Below are 22441 nucleotides of genomic sequence, written 5' to 3'. Positions count from 1 at the left end.
TCTCTCCTTCTCCTCGTGTCCCTCCCCATGTTTATGTTTTCTCTCTTTCTCTCGTTAAAATAAATACATCAGTCTCTCTCTCTCTCTCTCTCTCTCTCTCTTTCTGCCCTGGGGAGATGGAGTCCTCGGGAAATTGATAAAGCTGGAAATTGTTGATAGAAGGAATGGAGAAGAAAACTGACTGGGATCTGGTAGAGGTATTATTGGGTATTTTTTGAAGGCCCAGCTGAAGTTAGGGAATGAATTTATAGCTTAAACTGGATGGTGAGTATGACTTGGAGAGGTATGAAATGGTGAAGATATGCATTGTATATTAGAAGGCCTGTATCTCAGAATAAGTTTGAGGCATTTGGGGGCAATCATTGAAGTGGAGGTTTTTGGTTTGTTTGTTTGTTTGTTTGTTTTGTCTTGGGAAATAATGAGAGTGAATGCCAAATGGGGAAAGGCATTTCTAGCCATCTGATATCAAGCTTATTTAATTTATATCTGGGTCTTATTCTTTTACTAGTGAATTCCTTCTGTTAGAATAGTTGATTGGTCTCCCAGGTCTCATCCCCTCCCTCCAAAAAAATCCCTCAGAATCAGGAACTCGTATCAAGTTAGTGATTGAGAAACTCAGTTCTAATTGCTTGATTAGAATTTACATGATGTTTTCAGTATTAGAATTAATCCTTGAAACACAGAAGAACATTCAGTTACATCATTCATTGCATTATTTATGGGCTCCTAGTTGCTACACAGTAAGGTTTCCGTCCACTCAGACTTGATACGTGAGTAAGAGAGCCTGTAGAATTTAGAGTAATGGTGGCCACCAATACATTTCCTATTACATCGGAGAACACCGTATTTTTTCTCTCCCTCCCTCTCTCCCTCCGTCTCTCTCTCTTTCTCTTTTTCTTTTACCAGCAGACATTTTCTTACCTGAAAAGGTGAAAAATTACTTTTGGTCGACGAAACATTCTAAGCAAACTGTTAACATCTGCAGTAGCAATTTGTGAATAGATGAAGTTCAATAAAATATCTTAAGGGTTATGCAATTCTTGTTGTGTTCATCAGCCTTTGAAAATCCCAGAGCCTGTGAGGGTTTTTCAGTGCCTCACGGTCATCGTGATGGACTGTAATGACCATCTTGCTGTAGGTGTGTGGACATTCTGGCGAGTGGAATATCCTAGATGATCAGATGCTTATTAACAGGACATTTCTTCCTCATGGAGGCCCTGGAGAGCTCCACGGTGCTTGTGGTCTCTGAGACTTTCTCACACTCCAGTAGGGTCTCTTGGGCAAGGGGAGACAAAGAACGGGTAGAGTTTGAAAGAAGTTTTTAATTAGAGTTCTCTGTATCGTTTGGCTAATGTGCCTGTCTTATTTTCTTGAAATATGCCTCTGTGTGTGTGTGTGTATGTGTGTGTGTGTGTGTGTGTGTGTGTGTGTGTGTGTAAGCTACAATTCAGTGAATGCTGCATTCTGATTTTTGTTTTAATTTGACTTTGGGGAAATAACTTCCGTCTCTGTTTTCCATCTCTGAAATCATATGTATTAATGCGATTCTCTTACTTTAGGGTAAATATGTAAGAAAATGCAAGTAGTGAGTTGGAGACATTGTGTTGAACTATTATGAATGACGTCATTGTGCTGCTACACTGATTTTTTTGAGGAGCAAGACTTGGTTCAGATTCTTTTACTCCCTGCATTCTGGGGAAAAAAACAGGTTTTGGAGTCAGACACGAACTGTGGTCATTATTTTGTGCATTCTTGGATAAGCCTCTAGGGGACTCCGCTTCTTATCTATGAAGTGATGGTAACCAGTGGCTGATTGGCTCAGTTGGTTAGAAAATGGTGCTGATAAAGTGAAGGTAATACTTTATTGGATTATGAAGATGAGAAGGATAATGATAGCATAGTATTTTGAATACTGTAAATCATCAATGTTGCCGCCTTTCTCCAGCCCCCGCTTACCGGCTCTTTCCCAGTCTTCCTGCTGTTAATCACATCTCCTGATGCCTTCAGTTACCTTCAGCCACAGTTTTTAGCAAAACGTCCAGATGCTCCCTTTCATCATAGGGAGTATCTTGTTCAGCATTCTTGTGCTCTTTATGGGAACTATTTTCAACTTTTTGGGGATGCAGCCTTTCAGGGTTATAAAATCTTCCAGGAATTCTGTTCTAGAAATCTGAAAACCAAACGGGATCTCCTTGGGCTCCTGTTCATTCATGCATTCCCTGACCTCTCGCATTCATTCACTCGGAGAGCACGTATTTGGCAAATGAGCACTTAGTAATTCATTCAGCATGTGCACAGTGTGCGTTAAACCACATGCACGAAGTAGGACATTCCAACAGAAATTCCATATGGCCCATTTTGGATTAAGAGAAAACATAAAACCACATTTAAAAAATTACCAAATAATGTCCATAGCAGTTCCTTTGGCCCCTCCCTCTGTATTTCCCTTTCATCCAACTCGTCTCTCCTTATTTGGCATGATACCGAGGATGCGTGGACCAGGGGAGGGTCTGTAGGTGAAAAGACCATTAGAAGCTACACTGATGATGATGGTGGTAATAATGGTAGTGTTGATTCATCAAGCCCTTACCACATGTCGGGCACCGCGCTGAGCACTGTGCACATTTTGTTTAATTAGATGCCCATACCCGTTCTGCAGGAGCCATGCCTCACCGTGGTCTAAAGGACATCAAAGAGCCGACCTTTCTGACCTCTGGCAGAGTCTGGGTATAAAGAGGAACAACAGCTTTATTGCTTTGCAGGGGCAAAGGAGGCTGTAGCAGCTAAGGTGTTTAGACCTGCAAGCCTGGTCCCTGGGGATTTATCGGGAAATACAGGATCTGGTTGGTTTCTTTTCTTTTCTTCTCTTTTCTTTTCTTTTCTTTTCTTTTCTTTTCTTTTCTTTTCCTTTCTAAGATTTTATTTATTTGACAGGGAGAGAGAGCACAAGCAGGGGAACACAGGCAGAGGGAGAGGGAGAAGCAGACTCCTTGCCCACCAGGGAGCCTGATGTGGGGCTCGATCCCAGGATCCTGGGATCACGACCTGAGCCGAGGGCAGACGCTTAACTGACTTGAGCCCCCCAGGCGTCCCCACTTCTAGTTGGTTTCGACAGGAATTGTGTATGTGCTGCATTGGTCATGTTTTTAGGGTAGTACCAGATTCCTGAAAGAGAAGGGTGAGGAGGGTGGAGGGGAGGTTTGGGGAAGAGAGAGGAAAAGGTTAGTTTGAAATGGAGCTTCCCTGAAGCGTCAGTGCAGCTACTTTGCTTTTCCTTCATCTTTCTGCTCTGAGGCCTGTCCACAGCAGCCCTCCCCACCAAGCTCCCCCACCTCCCTTTATTTTCATCAGGGCACTCTCCGTTACTGGAAGTAACCCTCTCCATTTACCCGTTTGCATATGTGTTCTCTGTCACTGAAGCCCAGCCCTGGGCAGAGACGTCCACTGAGTTGCTCCCAGAGGGGTCGGTGGTCTTTGCAGTGCCTTGGAGGATCCTGGCTGGTGGGGGGTTCCAGGGGCCTCTTTATGGACTGAATGAGTAAGTGTCATTTTAAAAGAAGTCATAATACTTGGAAGAGAAAGAACATAGTTAAGAAAACAAAACAAAATCCACTAAACTTATAGGGTGGGAGGAAGAGAATTAACAAGTGTCAGGAGTTTAAGTTTTCCTAATGTGCATCTGTGAATTTGTAAAATAATCTCATCAGAGATTCAGAGAAATGGAGTGACTTGCCTGGGACAGCAGTGAATGATGGACTTAGATTAGATTAGAACCTTGGCATGTTTGCCTCCGAACTCTGTGTTCCTTCGGCTGTGTGGTGTGTTTTGAGCCTCTGTGAGCGTGGTGGACATTGTGATGAGGTGCCCAGATGCCCCTTTCGAAATCAATGCCCTCGATGCCAGCCATTCTGCTGACAGGCACCCTCTGCTGTCAGTCCCCCGGGTGCATTGCGTGGACCGAAGACAGCTGCTTTGGCCACGGTCATGGCCCATTCCGGTGGCTCCGGAGCAGGGGGCTCTGAAGGCTCCATCCTTCCATCCTGCTGAGCCAGCTCTGAAGGGAGAACTCCGTGGAGCGTCCCCAGAGGCCTCCCCTGAGCCTGCATCACAGTCCAGCTCCTCCCTCTTTCCCATTCTGCCTCCTTCTACACTCTTCTTGGGTATTGATCCCAGGTCACCCCCTCATAAGCGTTCTTCCTGCTGATCTTCTCAGAGCACGCTTCCCAGGGGGCCCAACCTGTGACAGTGGGTTCAAGAACCATGATAGCTTGCATGAAAGAGCCACAGTCAGCAACGGGGAGGTGGCATTTGGGAGAACTGTAATGATAACCTTGGATTTGGATTGTATTTTTGGAATTTAGGCACAGTTGGTTGGCTCCCTTGTGTGAGTTCTTTGAGGGCACTTGGCGCTCCCAGATCACTCAGGGCCTGTCATGTGGTGGGCAAGCCATTCGGTAAACCGACCTAGAGATTTGGGATTGGGTTTTGGTAAAAACTCATGGAGGTAGTAATTGATATCTTGAAATCTGACAAGCTCGGGGCGCCTGGGTGGCTCAGTGGGTTAAGCCGCTGCCTTCGGCTCGGGTCATGATCTCAGGGTCCTGGGATCGAGTCCCACGTCGGGCTCTCTGCTCAGCAAGAAGCCTGCTTCCCTCTCTCTCTCTCTCTCTGCCTTCCTCTCCGTCTACTTGTGATCTCTCTCTGTCAAATAAATAAATAAAATCTTTAAAAAAAAAAAAAAGAAATCTGACAAGCTCTCTGACTGAAAGAGGCAGAAACACAATAATAGAGCACTGAGAAGCACTAAACAAAGAGAACCAGCAGCATGTAGGTGCCCAGAAGCTTTTCCGTTTGCTTGCGGGTGTGGGAGGGGGGCTGGAGAGCAGCGGGGAGCGAGGGCTGCAGTGGTTGACATCTGTGAAGCCGTGAGAATTTAAGGATGGTATTTTCAAGTCCAGACCAAGACTGCTGGGGGCCTTAGAAGAACGACGTCCATCCTGCCTCTGAGATAGAAACCTACTTAAAGAGGGAATATGGTGAATACACAAAGGATTTCATAAGCGTGTGTTTCTCACCCAAGACTTTGGCAATACAAGGGAAAGGAGAGAAACAGTTGGCAGGGCCTGTGAGGCCAAATCAAAGTGTATTAAAGAAGTGGAGACTCGTGTTTGAACATGATAATCAAAAAATGTTGGAGGTGGTTGAGAGAGATAGGCTTTGGGAAAGGATGGGATTGATCTAGTGACGTTTGTGAACCTCTTTGCCAAGCATGAGGATACTTTCTACCCAAGGGGAAAGCAATATGGCGGACGCACCGTGGTGCAAAGGCAGTGGGCGGACTTTGGTTTTCCTTACATCTGCTTGATTACAGTCTTGTCCTGAATTTGTAACTCAGTGATCGGCTGGTAATTTTTTTATACCTAATTAGTGTTGAATTTAAATTGTCATACTATTTGCAGTTCTCCAGGTATATCTTGACTGTGGGGACTGCACTGATGATGGGGCGTCAAATGAGGCCAGAAATGTCGCTCGTTCACCCCTCAGAAATTTTGTACTCAGACCATAAAGTATCTTTTTTTCATTTGTGTATTCTACCGCATACAACTTTTGGGTTGTTTCATCAATCTGAAAACGTCTGATTTCTCTTAATACATTTAGGGATCAGATTTTGTAAGTCAAATAGCTTGTGGCAGGGACTGTTTTTTCATCTGTGCTTGTATTAGTGTGTTCTCTTTCAGTTTTAAAGGTAATTTGAGATATATATATATATATATATATATATATATATATAGTCTCTGTTCTTAGCCTCGCCATGTCTGATATGACTTTGTTTAGTGTTAGAGCTCTTCTTGACCTTGATGGAAAGGTCACTAATGGAAGGAACTCTCCGGGGATTAGGAGGCAAATGAATAGGACTCTGCTTTGTTGTTTTATCAAATGTATTTCACACAGTTGAGAGGCCGTGTGGAAGGTAAAATAAGGCCAGCCAGGGCACACACATGATCAGATGTAGCTTATTGGCTCTCTCCTTTTCCTCTTCTGGATGAATTTTGCTCAATTTCATCAAACAAGGATTTTTGCCTATTTTATATATGGCCATATCTGCAGTTTGCCAGCACCTGGCACATCGTAGCTGGTCAATAAATATTTGTTACATGAATACATTTAGAGTGAATGTGAGAATATTTATTCTCACTGTACCGTACAAATGTTGTGAGAAATAAATGCGTTGATAAGTAGTGCACTTTAGGATTAAAACCAGGAGCCGTAAAAAACAAAAACAAAATAAGGCAGATTATACAGATGTAACTATTATGTCCCATTATTTTTATTCCTTCACCCCGTGTTAACTATTTGTGCACTGTACATGCTCGACTTTGTTGAGTCATGAGCCAAAATAGAAGATCTGTGGAGGAGAAAATGTTGCTAGTGATCTTCAGAGTTCAAAACCAGATAGTGTTGGGTTTTCCTAAGTCTGCTTACACAAGGGCCTGGGAGAAATGAATAAGTTTTTTTACACGATCAAACCATCTTTAAAGAAAAAAAGGATTCAACACTACTTCATTAAATAGGTATTTGTTGTTGGCTCTGTGCCAGATACCGGAGATGTCTTAGTTACATGGGAAGAGCGCTTGTAATCCTCCCCCCCGCCCGCCCCATTTTTCTTGTGATTCTGTTGCAAACATTTCAGGATTGAAGCTTCAGAAAGATTTTATCTTTCTTCCAACCAATTTCTTGAGTAAAGTCTTCCCAAGGGAAAGCAAGAACTTTTGGAAGAAAAATTCACATTACCCCAACAGCAAATTTAAGGAGAACCTGCTGTTGTGCTAGCGAGAAGCCTGTCATCCTAATTCAGTAAGTTCCTGGAGACCGCAACGAACGAAGAAAGTATCTTGTTTAGACGCCCGTGGACTGAATTCTCCCAGGACAGGGTTACTCTGTCTTCCAAATGCACGTTTTCCTTGTGTGATTGTTTTAGTTTGTGTATGAGAGAGATGTCTTGATTTTTGAACGTTGGCTTATGAAATATTTGATTTTTAATTTAAGGAATTTATTTGTTTATTTGCTTTCCACGAAGGAGAAGATGCAGGGATTGTTTCAGATTGTATGTTCATTATGGTCTTTACAGATAAGAACATAAATTTATTTGAAGGGCACTTTCGATGTTTACCTATTTATCTCTACGTATCTCCGTTACAAAGGTGTGTATGTATGTGAGTTCACAGGTGTGGATCTGGGTAGCTGTGTATCTCCTATTGATTATGTGGGGCAGAGGAGAGATGGCTCTGTCTTTGGATTCTGAATTTAAAAATGCCATTCAGTAGGAATCTGGAGTAGCTATAAATACCATCATTGTATCTTTTTTTTTTTAATTTTATTTTTTATAAACATATATTTTTATCCCCAGGGGTACAGGTCTGCGAATCGCCAGGTTTACACACCCATCATTGTATCTTTTAAAAATTTGCCAGGAATAGTGAAAATGTCTTTTACCTCCTTAACAAAAGAATCTGCCTCTAAAGGCATTTATTGTAAGGAGTGATGATGATGAGATAATTGTGTTGTAATGGAACATAGCCTGAGGGAAAGAGTAAATTTTAGCGACTGACTGTTGTAATCCCATCTGAAGCTTCAGACACATACAAGGGAGTTTCTGGCATGGATGCTGGAGACAGAGGTTTATTGTTCCCTCCTGAGACACAACGATCAATAAACACTCTTGGACCTGACAGTGTTTGCAAGCTATGAAGCCTCCTTTCTTCCCCCTCTCTCTTGTGTAAACTTACTGCCATTCTAAACACATTTCAAAGAAAACCAGTCTTTCCTTTTGTTCTGAATTAAATTTTCTCTTCAAAAGTGTGCTTGCAAAGCAGGAACCTAACTTGGGCGCTGAAGAAGAATGGATGGGATTTGGCCGCAGCTTCCGAGGAGCCAACTGTGCAAAGTCTGATGTATGAGGCTGCCGCCTGCTGTTATGTTAAGCACTTGGGCACTTCAGTCCTTCCTCAGCTGTGTTCTAGGGATGGGAGTCCGGGGAAGATGGAGGAAATCAAATACTGAGTTAAGTCGTAAGTTTGATTTTCCATTGTCAGTCTTGCATTCTTGACTGTTGAGAAACATCTAGGTCTCAGGTATCTAGTTAACACAGATATCCAATTATTCTGATTATAGCATTGGGATGTATCATCTTAATCAATGGCATTAATGATGACAGTAATGAAAGAAATTACCGATTCCCTCAGATATATAATTGGAAAAGGCATTTTATGACAAGTCACCTCAAGAGACATAATAATTTTTCAAAAAATACATATTAGTAAGTCACTTTCAAGTATGGGTCAATAAAAACATTAACCGTTTTTATGGTAAAACTATAAAATAGGAGGCTAAAGATGTGAATCTAAAAATAAGATCAGACTGACCATTCTTGGCCATTAAATAAAGTATTCAGCTACTTTCTGTGATTTATGTATCAAATCAAGATATGCCTGCCTGGAAACATCTTGAAAACCCAAGGTAATAAAGTTCATTGTTTTGTTCTTCCAGAGTACCCGACAGAAATGAAAGCGAGGGCATATCAAAGTAAAGCATATCAAAGTTTCTGCCTTGGTGTTTTGTAGTAGTTTAAACCCTGATATGTTAGGAGTTAAGGTTGAGAGAAATTGTAAAGTAGGGACATTTATTTCTGGTTGTCCCTATTCTTAACCTCTCTCTTTCTTATCAAAACCTCACTCCATAAAAATCTGCCATGAGTCTCTCCCAGCAGACATGTTAGGCTGTGTGTATTTTAAATATATTACATCAAATTATTAGTTGAAAAATACCTCCCTTGAGTTTAAGCACCTTAAAGGAGTGGAAACTAAGTTTGGGGTAGAGAGGGCTGGGAATGGATGTGCTGGAGATCACGTTCTTGGTGCCCCCCCAACCCCCAATCCTCAGATCAAACCTGGCTGTCTGGTCCCACCACGCTCCAATATGTACTGTTGGCTGTGGGAGTGACGTCTGCCTGCTTCTCGGGCAGCCATCCGGAGACCTCCTAAAGCTACTGTAAATTCTCAGATATTCTTGGTCTGTAGAAATCAAGTAGGATACTGGGAGATATACATACAGACACACATATATATACAATTTTTGATTACATGGTATTATACTTATTAATTGGGTATCATACACTCTTGTGTGTATTTTACAGAGCTATTGCTGCTACATCAGGGTTTGTTTGGAATAAAGCTCATACGGCCAAATGAGGCAGGTGGTGTCCTTAGGTTTTATAATGCTTAGAGATTCTGGAGACTTTGTACCTTAAATGAGTAAATTATGGACTGATATATGTCGTGCCCATTACGGATGCCGCTGCACTGGGTTGGCCTCGGAAACTGCCGTGAAGAGCCCTTGTTCACACGAGGAAATTAAAGGGTTTTTGAAGCTGGGAAGTACTGCCCACTCTCCTTGCTCCTAAGCATCATATCAGTAAAATTCTCTGTTGTTTGGGGTGAATGTGTAGACATGACTTGCGTGGGTCAACATCTGAATGATGTTTGTAAAGCTGAATGGCAGAGGAAGACCTTTAAAACTCGCGTAGTAGTCTAGAAAGAAATTGAAGAACTAATACTGTGCCAGAAACATTTCTCTTTTTCTCTAGGCAGCTGTTCCCAATATCCCTTTCTTACTCACATCCTTTTGCCACCCTCCTCCCTTTTCCCAGTTACCAATTTACTGTTAGGTAATGAGACAAACAAATGGCCAAGAATGACCACATAGCTAAAAGTTTGGTTCTCATGTGAGCAAGTTTTGATGTCTTTTGTTGACATTCTCTAAAATGGCCATAACAATTCTTATTATGGTGCCTGTTTTTGTGATAAATGGCTTATTTTATTAGTGTTTAGGGTAAGCCGACTTGAGGAGAGTTTTGTAAAATCAGGGGCTCTCACCGACTGTAATTATTTTTTAATGCCCAAGAATACAAGCGTTAGTGACATTTTTTTTTCCTTCTTAATTTTCCACACTTCAGGACCATGAGGGAATGATGAGCTGACCTACACTTTCCATGCCAAAAAGCCACTAGCAATGAGTGACATCTGTTCAGAGTTCACAGAGTAGGTTTTGTTTTGTTTTTAAAGATTTTATTTATTTATTTGACAGCGACCGAGGGAACACAAGCAGAGGGAGTGGGAGAGAGAGAAGCAGACGCCCCCCCCCCCCCCCCCCCCACCGAGCAGGGAGCTGGATGCGGGGCTCCATCCCAGGACCCTGGAATCATGACCTGCACCGAAGGCAGATGCCCAATGACTGGGCCAGCCAGGTGCCCCATCACAGAGCATGTTTTTAACGCACATTATCCCCCGGATTCATGCAGGGAGTGAATGAGATGGGCAGGGCAAGGATTATTATTAACTCTGATTTAAGGACAAGGAAACGGAAGTTCAGAGAGGAGCAGCGACTTGCCTGAAGTGAAGAAGCCGGCGACCACATGCATTTTAGTGTCCAGTTCTCTTGTGTCTAGCTCCTTTCACCATGATGTGTCTGTCCACGTGCCCCCGCGTTGTCCCGTCCTCAACACACCACGTGCGCATTGTGTAGCAGAGACTCCCTGTTTCACGCCTCGTGTGCTCCTACTTGTGACTCGCGAAGGGATGGCTGGTAGGGACTTCCTGTTGGTCTTCCTGAACCTGAACTCCCCTCGCCACTTGTGGAGTTCCCAAGCATGCGGAGTCCTGTAGAGACCTGTGTTAGAGACCCTGGGGGCTCTTTCTCACTCAGCGCTTTGCCCCCAGGCTGACCTGTCCTCCTGTGCAGGTGCGCTCCAGGCCCCCGGGGTGAGGCAGCTGTGAACGCAGTGACGGAAGCCACCGTCACGGCTCAGCCTGTGTGGCAGAGTCTGCCAAGAGCGATGGTGTCACTTGTAGTTTGGTTTCTGGGATATGAAGGGAGGCGTGAGTACCCTAGAAATTGTTACCCTAGTGAGGGAATGTATGCCCTTCACAGATTGCATATCGTTGTGCGTAACCCTGCACACACATGTCTTGGTGTCACTGAGTACTTGCTAGAAGGCATGGGGAAGCCATGTAATAGTTATTATATAATGGAGTGATTCCCTAAAAAATTAAAAAATGTGCTCATGTAGAGTTTAATGAAAAAATGTCAGGCTTTGCACATCACACAGTATTAGTGTTCTTCTGCCTGCCTGTTTTTTCCAGAGTGATGTGATGATTTTGTCCTCTGCTGGGAAATCTAGTGCATCATAAACACTGATGACGTCACCCTCATTATCCGCAGAGTCAGCACGTTTCGTATCCGTTTGGATCACTGGATCGTAGTTAACACTGGATCTGATGCTCCTTGCTGAGTTTTGTCTTCCCGAGAGGTTGGGGCAGCAGCGCTGGGCAGGACCCACGCGGGGTAGTATTTGGATGGTTCTGCTTGGTTTGGCATCTGAGATTTTCAAACTCCAAGGACCTGTTCTTGTCAGTGTCCTGAAATCATCAGACTCAGCCTCTGACTGGGTAAACAAAAGTGCCCCATGTCACTTGGGTTGGCATTTGCACGACAATTCACTTATTTACAGTGAGCCGGGAACTGGGAGATGAGGCTGATTACTAAGTCTGTACAATCAGCACGTTTCTTACCTGTTCAGGCTCCACGACAAGCCAAGTCATCATTAAGAGTTTGCTTTAATGCACTTGGAGTCAAAGAAAATGATTCTTCCTTCGGGTGTAAGGAGCTAGCTCTCAGGTTGTAGGATTCAGCCTTGCTAGAGAGACCTGATACTCCACTGCCCTTTGTAAGAGTCCCTTTTAGTTAAGATGGTTGAAGAATTTCTTTAGTTTGGGAATAATCTTCCTCAGTGTGACAGAGAGCCAGTATACCCCTGAACAGTGTTGGGTATAATGTTTCATAAACTATTCCCCTCCTTTCTCTTTCCTCTAGGGCCCTCTCTGACTTTGCCTTCTTCCCCCATGCCCTGTTTTTGTCCCCTTTACAAATGTTGCTTTGGAGGCTGGGTGGCCCACTTTTCCTGGGGCTGCACCTTCGGCTAAATGATTGGAGAGAACTCTCTGTTACTCCTTAACGAATTATTGTTGAAGCTGGTGCATTTAAGGTTTACAAAACAGTTCCCCGTTTTGTGTGTAAATTTTGTGATTTAACTGTCAGGCAGGAAATATTCCTTCCCTTATTTTCCAGGCTCTTGTTGGGAAAATACCACACTGTGGCTCCCAGCACTGGAAACAATAGGGAATTCTTTGGAAATACACAAGGGGAGCTTGCAAAGAGGCTGTAAAGGGCTGGAAATTATTTCCTGACAGGAGGACCGTTGCTGTCCGGTAGGGTGTTCAGGAGCCGAAATGGCACTAATTAGCTTTGCAGCATCTAATTGGCATCTTTGGGCCGTGAGGCAGGCCTGGCAACCGTCCTAGACGTTAGACACAGGCAGTTTAGTTCAGTTTAGCAATTGTTTGACTACTTGCTCATGAAGAGATTTTTTTTTTATACAATCATCATATAACCCATATACATATCATACTTTGTACTTTTATCTCATTTTGACTTTAAACAACCCTGAGCAATAGTTATGCTAGAAGCTTCTCTATTTTATCAAAAAGGAAACTGAGGTTTAGAGGAAAAAAAAAAAGGCGGTATCCAAAATCACACCATCTAGCGAATAGTTAATCCCTTTCAACCATAACCTTTTCTGCCTTGAAGACAGAAGTCGGTATTTTAGTTCAGAAAAGCAGATGAAAAGCTTGGCTTTTTGGAGGCAGGCGTACAGAGATGAGACACATATGTAGACTTAGACACTACCTACGGGACTTTGGGCACATTTTTTAACTTGTCTGGGATGAGTTTCTTCTACATTTATAGCATTGGGGTAATACTTCTTCCTCTCTTATAGGATTTTTGTGGGGACTGAATGAGGTGTTACGTGGAACGTGCTCTCTTAGTGTTTCACAGCAGTCAACAACGTGTTTAATCCAGAAAGCCTTGCATTTGGAGGACAGCATGACCCGCTGCCCTGAGAAGGTGTCTAGAACCAGGACCCTCCTGTCTCAGGATTTTTATTTGGCCATTGTTTTTATTCAGACGGCCAAGGGGACCAAGATGTGACCTGGAAAGCATGTTTCTCCCGAAGTTACCTGATAAAGAAGTTAACGATCATACCAGAACTATTTAAATAACAGTAACTTTTGTGAATTTGGGAAAACAATATGACATTGTTTTCATATCCATTAAAACAAATAAAAGGAAACAACAGACTTCGGAAAGATACATGGAAGGCCATTTTAGTCGTCAGCAGAGCCCAGTAAGTTACTCATGGGGGAAGATGCAGAGGAAAATCACGGGAGACCTAACTCTTTGCCTTGTTGGTGGCTCTTTCCAGCCCTGTCCTGAGGCAAAACACACTTGCACCTCCCTGGACCTCCCTGTTTTCATCTGTAGAGTGTGGATAATTATATCTGAGACTCACGAGGTGGTTGTGAACTTCTAATGAGCGGAAAGGAAAGAAAGTGATTGGTAAACTGTGAAGTGTTCTCCATACTGAAGGTGGTGGTGTTTTTTGTTGAAAACACCCCAGATTCTTGGATAACTTAAATGTGCACTCACTGGAAGGTAGGGGACACACTGAATATGTCACCCTTCAGAACTCTTTCAGTTTGAGGAATGTGCTTTTTCAGCTTAAGTGGGTGTTGGTGGTAGTAGGTCTTGTATATCAAATTGAAATTCAGTGGCTATTTTTGGAAAGGGGTTAAAATAACAAAGGGGGAAATACTTGGAAAGCAAACCTACTTTGTATAGGAAGACTTAACTATACCATCCATTATATGGTAAGTATATTCAGCTATAATCTGTAATTACAATGATGATATCCACTGCACTTTGCTAATTAGAACATGCTTCTAATAAGGCCAAGGTCATCAGTTTGAATCCTTGTATGGGTCAATTAGCATAATGTCAACCTTTACCCTAAGTTCTCATGGGGTCACTCAGTTGTATATTGTGTTCATAAGGAGAATAAAGTGGAGATTGAAGGAAATCACGCAGATTTTCAACCAGTGTGGGTAGGAAGAACTCTACGTTATTGTGTGTCTCTAGCTTTCTTTTTTTTTTTTCTTTTAGCACACTTACTACTTTTGCTTTTTGTGATTAATTATCTGGACTACTGGTTTGTTTAGCAAATTACTAGCATCATTCACTTGAAATGGTACTGCCCAGCTTCCTGAGAGATGGCGGACTCTCCAGTATGATTTGACCCTCTGTTTTCAAGCGCTTAACTTTGCAATGGTTTTCTTCAAAATGACCCTGAGAACTACGAACTTCTTACTAGCATTTTTCAGATGGGAAAATAGAGGAATTTTTTTCCCCCAAGGTTTCCTACTCCCAGGTGAAGAGATGTTGGCTAATTTTATAAAAAGGTCAGTAGCACAGCTGGGCTTGAAATACAGAGGTCCTTACTCAAAGTTCTATATTTAATTTGCCATCTATTTTTTTTTTCTTTTTTCGGGTTTATATGTAGTAAGTTTAGTCAGAGGCTGGGAAAGTGAATATTTTGTCTGCATATTTAGCAAGATGGATGATTACTGCAATTACATCTCTTTCAGAAGTAGTTAAACCACTTGCCGGAAGTGACTTATTGTTGTTGGACTAATTTTATTAAGTAACACCAATCATATCATTTGATTCATTGGTGTCTACAGGCTTAGCCATAAAGACAGGGTAGCTAATTATAATTTTGGTCACATTCAGTGACCGAACTTGGCATATCATGTCCTAATATGAGAAATGCTCTCACGTCCTGGAGAATGTGGTCGTTCCGGTAGTGTGACCTAGAGGATGAGAAGTGCATCGCCACCCCCACCGCCCCCCCCAACCCCTTAACTCTCACTGAGAAGCCTACTGCAGTGCCGCTGTTAGTGGTTCAGACCATGTTTTATCATGGAGCGATGTTCATTTTTTAACCATCATTTACCTTAGGACTGGGGATTGCATTTTTGAGGAAATGGACGTAGGATTCCTTCTGAGCACCCTCTGAGATCAGGATACTAAAGGGATTGAGAATTTTGATGAGAAAAGGAAGGAAAATATGCAATGGTGATTTCTGGAGATCTGTTTTGGGAGTGTAGGTGATGGTGGGAGGGGTTCGGCCCATCAGAACGCGGCATCCGTGTAGTAGACGCCCGGCTGCTTGGGAAGGGAAGGGGTGAGCCAGAGGAGGAGAAGCTGAGGAGGAGAAGCTGAGGGAGTGGAAGGGCAAGCGCACGTTAGACTTGGCGATTTTGCCTACGGCTTTCTTTGTGTGTGGAGGTTTGGTGGACAGAATGTTCCGTGTGTTCTCAAGAAGCAGACAACTAATTTGAATCCATGTGTTTCTTTAATTGTATGTTGACATTAAAAAAATGCTATCTGAGGACAATTTCCGAAGGGAAGAGATGCTTTCTTTGCAAGGGAGGACTTGTCATGTCTCTAACTTTGGTTCTTTTTCCGTCAGATGGTGATCATGGCACCAGGCTGACTATTTGACTGGACTGATGCAGGAATCAGTTGCGATAACACGGATTAGAAACTGCGGACCGGAAAGTGCTCAACCCAGTACAGTTTTAAACGTTACGTACGGTGTAGGTTGGAGATGATGTGCTTGGATTCTGGAGCAGGTTACCTGAGACTCAACCCTGGTGTTGTCTCTTTTTACCTGTGTGGCACAGGGCAACTCAGATGCTGTGTGTCTCGCCTTTCTTAGCTGTAAAGTAATAACACCCATGAAGATGTGAAGGCTCACATGGAGGAAGTGTCACACGAGCTGTTACGTTGTGTGTACGAGCCTGCGCTAAATCGAATACTGACGTAAGCGCCTGGGAGTGAATTACATGGGAATTGAAAAAACCCTGTATTTATGCCTCAAGCCGTGTAGCTCTTTATCTAAGAAATTCATACTTGATTATAAGCCATTAGTGACAGTTAAGGAACAAACTGTGTTGAATTTGACAGTTGGGTGTGTACACCTCCTAGCTTACTTCTGACGCTTGAATAAAGAAACTGTTCTCATGAATGCTGACTTACTCGGTTCAAGTAAGGTTTCTGGAGGATTACTGGTCTTGATTATCATGTTTATACCTTAAACGACTGCCCACTGGAAGCAACTGGGTCTCCCAGACTGGTGGAATCGGAAAATTTGGAGGTGGAGCTCAGGCGCTGGTGTTTTCTAGAAGGTCCCCAAGGTGATTTTAATGTGCAGAGAGAATAGAAAACCAGTGGCTTACAGCATTAGTAATTAAATGTATATCACTAATATTAGTAATTAAATGTATATTATTTAGTTTCTGGATATTTAATTTTTTCATGTTTAGGTAAATAAAATGACGTGGCTAGTTACAGATATTTGTTTAAAGGATGATGGATGTATGGTTTCCATTAATTCTGTAGCCTACCTGTCTGTGCTGTAAAGCAGAAATGAGAAGTTTGTTTTTAAGTTATCTGTGAAATTGTGTCTATTTTTGGCATGATGAAGTGCTGTCAGTATTGAGGTAGAATCCCAGGATGTTCAAGGTCAAAGGGACCCTCCAGGCATCTAGTAGAAACAGGGTACACTTTGAAGCCAGTCCTGGCCTGCAGTGGTTTAGTCACTCACCGGTTTTGTGATCCCGGGATACTTACTTAACCAGTCTGAGCCTCAGCTTCTTGATCTCTAAAATTGAGGTGAACGTGTGCCATCTATCTGGGGACAGGGGTTCCCGCGAGCGCATGCGCACAGGCGCGCACACTGGCGGCCTGGCTCCCCGCCTCCTGCCGGATCCGGGATCCATCTGGTGCGGGTCTCCAGAGCAGGGACTGTGCCCCAGGCTCCGCTTGCCGTCTGAGCCTGCAGGGCCAGCTGCTGGGAACGGCTTCCTCCCACTCCTCAGGGACCACTTCTCTGGCTCTGCTGGGACCGTTTCATGGCTGGCTGTTTGGATCCCATGACCTTCTGTGAGCATCACATTTAGTCCGCGGGGTCAGCACTGCTGGCCAAGCAGGGGGAAGCTATTCTGAGACCAGAGATGAAGATGGTTCCCGGTGGCTCCGTGATGGCAGCTTCTGAGTACCTTCTGTTTAACCCCATAGTATCCATGGGTGGGACCCAGACGGCCGCCTTGTCTGTCCGGCTGTCTTCCTGTTCAGTGCTCCTTGGTGTTGAGCGGGGATGGTAGGAGACCCCAGCTCTATCTTAGCTTGGGGTAAGCAGAGAAGAATCACAGATCTCTTTGTCTTTTTGTGAAAGGAAGCGTGCCTTTTTCTTTTTCCCCACCCGTGTCTCTCAGGTCCTCCAGCCTCTGGCTATGAAGTTATAAGGCCACCTGGTTCTTCTGTTGCACACTCTTTGTGTCCTGGGAAGGAGGCTCATGGCTTGTTATGTCTTGTAAAGCTTAATGCCTGGGCTCCTGATCTCAGCTGCGGTGCCTCAGGGTCCTTCCCGTAAGTAAGCCTGCTTTCTAGGTCTGTCCCCAATCTTCATTTTCAGAATTCTGCTTTTACCGCTGTCTCTGGACTGATCTGAATGTTTCATTGGAAATATTTCTATGTTCTGCTGCCATTTTTTTTTTTTTTTTAATCGTTTCTTCTGTCTCCTGGAATCGGCACCCGCTTACAAGGGGAGGTCACGCTAGCTCTGTTGATTTTTTTGGGTGGTAAGAATCTTGAAGCATTACACTTAGGGGGCGGATGCTCAATCCTGTCCTCCACTGGACTATGAAATGCTCGAGGGTGGAAGCTGTGTTTTGCAGCTGAACATGGTCCTAACTATCCGTTACTAGGTACCAGCTGTGCACCAGAGACTGCTTTATTTCAATTAATTTCCATGGAAAGTAATGTCTACATAAGGAATCGTATCTCAGAGAGCTTAAGTGAACCACCCAGGGTCCTCTAGCTCATGAGTCCCAGAGCTGGATTTTGAACTCACTTTGATATTAAATCTTCTTTTCTAAAATCATGTTTCTAAACTCCTTCTTAAAGGAGGGGACAGATACAGATAGGAGGAAGGGGATCTTGGTCTGTGGAACTGTTGAGTGGGGGACATGTGTAGAGTTGCATTCTTAAAGAAGAGAAGGTCTGCCCATCTTCAGACCCCCCGTGTTTCCCACTCACTGGCTTGTGTCACTGACGTAATGTGGACACAAAGAAGTGTACCCTATGACTCTCCAGGCAGAAGTCACCCCTGTGGATGGCTGTGGCCCCCATGTGGGTCTTCATGCTGTTGTATTCAGGGCAGAGAGACCCAGAGATTTCGTGAAGATGTCTCTCACTGATAAGAGCCATTGGTTGAGCAATCAGGAAGACTCTGAAGAAGGTTCACTGAGTCCACGGCGATGAGATGTCCTGGGGAGTCAGGTGTGTGGGGAAGTCTGCCGTGGCTTGCTGGTGAGGAGACGCTCTGCCCTCAGCCTCCGTACTCCTCGTTTAGACCCTCAGAACATGCCCACTGGCTTCGGCAGGCCACAGGAAGTGTATAAACGCTTTCCCAAGTTGAAGTTTGGTCAGCTATGGCCAGAGAACGTTTTCTTTTTAATGTATTTGGAAACTATAAATTTAACTCCCACTGGGGAAGAAAAGTAATTGCTTTACAAAAGAAAAAAAAATCAGCTCTTTAAAAGGCTCAACTCCTCTTGCAAACATGTGCTTTTTAATGACTGGGAAATTCCTGGTGCAGGGAAAAAATGTCCCTTTGTACAAATGAGGTCATTCTGGTCTTTACTGGCTGGCCCTGTGCACTCGAGTTCCTGCTTTCTGTTCCATGTGTTGCGACCAGAGGTTACTGGAAGGGTAATCCCGCTGTGCATATTCACTGCATTTAGGGCGCGCGGCCAAAGAGAAAGTTATCTTAGCTCACCAACCGCCAAGCCAGTGCAAGGGGCCCGGGTCCCAGGGGTCCTGAGCCAGTGACTGATAATGACTTGGTTTGTGTTGGCCACGGGTCGGGTTTTGAAAGCACACTTTTCCTGTGCACTAGGATTGCTGTGTCTGCTTCGTCCCCCTTAGATTTCTCAACAGCTCCACTGCTCTTGGCTCAGACGTGATTTTTTCATTTCCTTAGGTATATTCTATTTACTCTGCTTTGATTCTGAGATATCTGTGCAGGTTCGAAGTCTCCCGTTCATCTTTTTAACGTAGTACAAATGAAAACCGGCTGTTGAAAGCATTTGCCCTGTACCTCTTTCCTTCAACACGGGGAGGCTGATTCCTCCTAAAATTAATTTCTGATTGCTTTGGCTTAAGGGAAGCCTTAGATTTGCTCAGTGAAAGGGCTTTCCTCAATGGTAGCGTAGAACAGATTTCAGGGGATGCCCTTGATTTAATCGAAGTTCACTTTCCTCTTGCTTTCCAATAACCCTTTCCTGTCAAGAAGGAGGCTGAAACTTGGAAGAGTCTTGGGTAAGGAGGCTGCTGCCTCTGTCCTGGACATTTTCATAGAGAGGTGAACAGGGAAGGGGAGCAAGGGAACCTGGACCACAACCTCTGTCTGTAGTCTTTTTAAAAAAAATTGCCTGTTTTTAAGACGGTGAGCTTTCTCAACCTCACCCAGATATGTGTGGTTAATCAGGGGCAGAGCCATGAGATTGCCAACTGCCTGCTGCCTCCCATCTCAAGAAGAGAATGTCAAAGTCCTTATGTTCCCCTAAAATTCATCCGTCACTGTAATGAACCCATCTTTTGATAAGCCTGCGGAAGATTATTCTCTGTGCCCGAATGACTCTGCGTTTTTATATTTAAAGAAATTCACACTCTTGCCCCTGAAAAATTAGGTTCTTACCATAATTTCATAATTAAATCTATGTTCTGGGATCTTCCCATCTCCCTCAGTCAGAAATTACAAACTCAGGCTCTGTTGCCTAAGTTAGTCTAAGAAAAAATGTCTTGATCTGGAATTAAGAAACTCTATCTTCAGCTGTCATGGAGACGAAAGGATTCTACTGTTTGGTCAGGAATGACTTAGGTATTTGCCACACACCCCCTCCTTTGCCCACGAGGGTTTGGAGCCCTTGCTTGGAATCTCTTGGGTCCTTGAAGAAGTCAGGTTTGACCTGAGCACCACCCACATTTCCTTTAGTACACCTCCCCTCCGCTGCCCCCAAAACCTTGGTTTATCGCCAACAGATGTTTTGTTGAACCTAAGAGCTGGTATGGAAGAATTGGAAAAAATACAGCTAGGAAATGCTATCCTACTTGAAACTGAGAAATTCTGGGTAATTGCTGAGGGCCTCGTATTAGTTCCTGCCGGGAAAATACATGGCAGAATGTGTAATGGGTTAATATTGTAAAGCGAAAATGCATACGAGATCAGCCAGAAGGTGCATATCTGTGTCTGATGCTCAGAATGGGAATGGCACTGATCTGCTGATAATATATTTTGTTGTTGTTATTATTCTCCAGCCTCAAACGATACAGCAGACTCTCAAGAGGACCCTGCAGTATTATGAGCACCAAGTTATTGGGTAAGTATAATGGATTTTGGTCATTATTTGGGGCAAATTAAAGATAATTACTCAAACATAGATGTTGAGCCTGTGGTTTTCTGCCACCCAGGCGGGTCTTATTTCACACTGGCTGTGCTCCCAGGGTGGGCTGGGGGCTCGTTGGGACCCCTGCAGTGTTTTCCTTGGGCCTGTTTGTGTTTCATGTTTTTACATGAAATTCCCTTCTGGTATCACCTTTCCTTTTTGTTTTTTCTTCTTGTGTTCTTAACCCCCTTATTCCCATCCACTGAATCTGATGATTTTGCCCTGGGAATATGGTAAGGTTTAATGACACCAACGGAGGGGCTTTATATGGGATTTCAGAATCCTTAGTTAAAGTCTCTTCAAAGTCATCACAAGCCTAACATTTCAGTGAGGGGCACTGCTTTAGTTAGAGTCCTCATGCTACCTAGTTTTCTTTAATGTTCCTTTTCTGGACATCGTAAGAAGACGAGGTGAAGAAATGGGAGCTCACAGCCTCACCAGCATGTAGAACTTTAAAGTAACTTTAACTGTTTTGCAAAGGGTGATGATAATGGTAACGACTAATCCAGGATTAGATGCTGTGGGTGCATGAGGTCATCTCAGTGCGTGTAATCTGTACACAGAAAGCTCCAAATGTGAGGTATACTTTCAGTTGGCTAGGGAGGAAGCGGTTGGAAATCCAGAAGCCTAAATTCTGCTTTCCGTTGGAATCTAGCTTGAAATGAAGCAGATTCATTGACATGAGAGGTATTGCATGTTTTTAATTCACATCGTTAACGTTCTGTACGCACTATCGTGATTTATTTGTGTAAGAACTTTGCGGGGGGGTTAAGATTCAGACCCTGGTACCTCTTAAAATGCTGTCGATCATCATCTAACATTTGGGGCTAATAGTCAATGCCACGGGGATCAAGGATGCATTTTTGGTTATTGGGATATAGTGTGATTTAAAAAAAAAAAACCAGAAGAAAAGAAAAATTGGTGGAAAAATAATCTTGGTATCTAGTACAATGCCGTATACTGTAAGTGCTTGGTGATTATGTTAATTGTCATTTCAAAGGGAATTGCTTTGAAACGTTGTCATATCAATTCTCCAAAATGCAGTACTAGGAAAAGCATATTATTTAAGTTCATGAGATGGCTTTTAGTTTGAGGCCATTAGTGATTTTAAATGGTTTATCCTAACGGAGGTAAATGATGTCAAATTAATCTCTCTCCACATATTCTAAAATAAAACTTAATCACTCTCATTGGATCTGCTGCTTCCACAGTGTGATGTTTGGATTAAATTAGTCAATAGACTTGGAACAGTTTCTTGCATATGGTGAACACTACATGTTTGCTTGCTCTTCTGTTTATTATTATTATTTTTAATATTTTAAAGACACTACCAGTAATCTAATGCAGGCTTTTCCTGGAACAGTGAATGCTCTGTCAGTTTTGAAATGAAATTGTAACTGGTCCAAGTCTCATTTGTGAACTAAGCTATGTCTTCCCTGAAAATTGGAATGGGAGTCTTAGAACTATGATTAGAAGAGGTAACTAAACTATATTATCGGAATCAGAAAATTCTTTTTTCCATTAGTAACATGTGATGTAGGAAAAGACATTAGGGTTTGAAGCTGATGGCCAAGAAAGAATTCTTGAGATGTCTTTGGTGCAAGAAGGTGGTTTTATTAAAGCAACCCGCCCCCCCCCGCCCCAGAAAGAGCTGTAGGGGGTGATGAGCTGTGGGCTACTTATATGCGTTTAAGTTGGGAGGGGGTTAGGGATCAGGTACATCTCTAAGGAAGTCAGGAAGCAAGGTTTCCAGATTTTAGGGGGCTAGCTGTGATTAGGGAGAGGCGTTTATTACCACCTCATAAAACCCGAGTCAGGAGGCCCTTCAGGTGTCTATCGGTGGGTCCTATGCTTGGGGAAGGATTGCCAGCAAGTATCGTGGTGGGTAGAGATTTTTATGTTAAAATAGACTTCCA

The 22441-nt window shown here is 43.4% G+C and overlaps 1 protein-coding gene across 3 annotated transcripts in view; it reads left to right on the top strand.

The window, feature by feature from the left end:
* Positions 1–22441, top strand: part of GUCY1A2 (guanylate cyclase 1 soluble subunit alpha 2) — a 315001-nt gene that overhangs the window by 9635 nt on the left and 282925 nt on the right. For all 3 annotated transcript variants that reach the window (XM_047693759.1, XM_047693758.1, XM_047693757.1), the window contains exon 2: positions 20398–20459. In XM_047693759.1, coding sequence (XP_047549715.1) covers positions 20398–20459 — 62 coding nt within the window. The remainder of the gene's footprint in view (positions 1–20397; positions 20460–22441) is intronic.

The sequence above is a fragment of the Lutra lutra genome, chromosome 10, assembly GCF_902655055.1.
Source record: "Lutra lutra chromosome 10, mLutLut1.2, whole genome shotgun sequence".
In the NCBI taxonomy this organism is placed as follows: Eukaryota; Metazoa; Chordata; class Mammalia; order Carnivora; family Mustelidae; genus Lutra; species Lutra lutra.
This window is presented reverse-complemented; position numbering and strand designations above follow the sequence as displayed.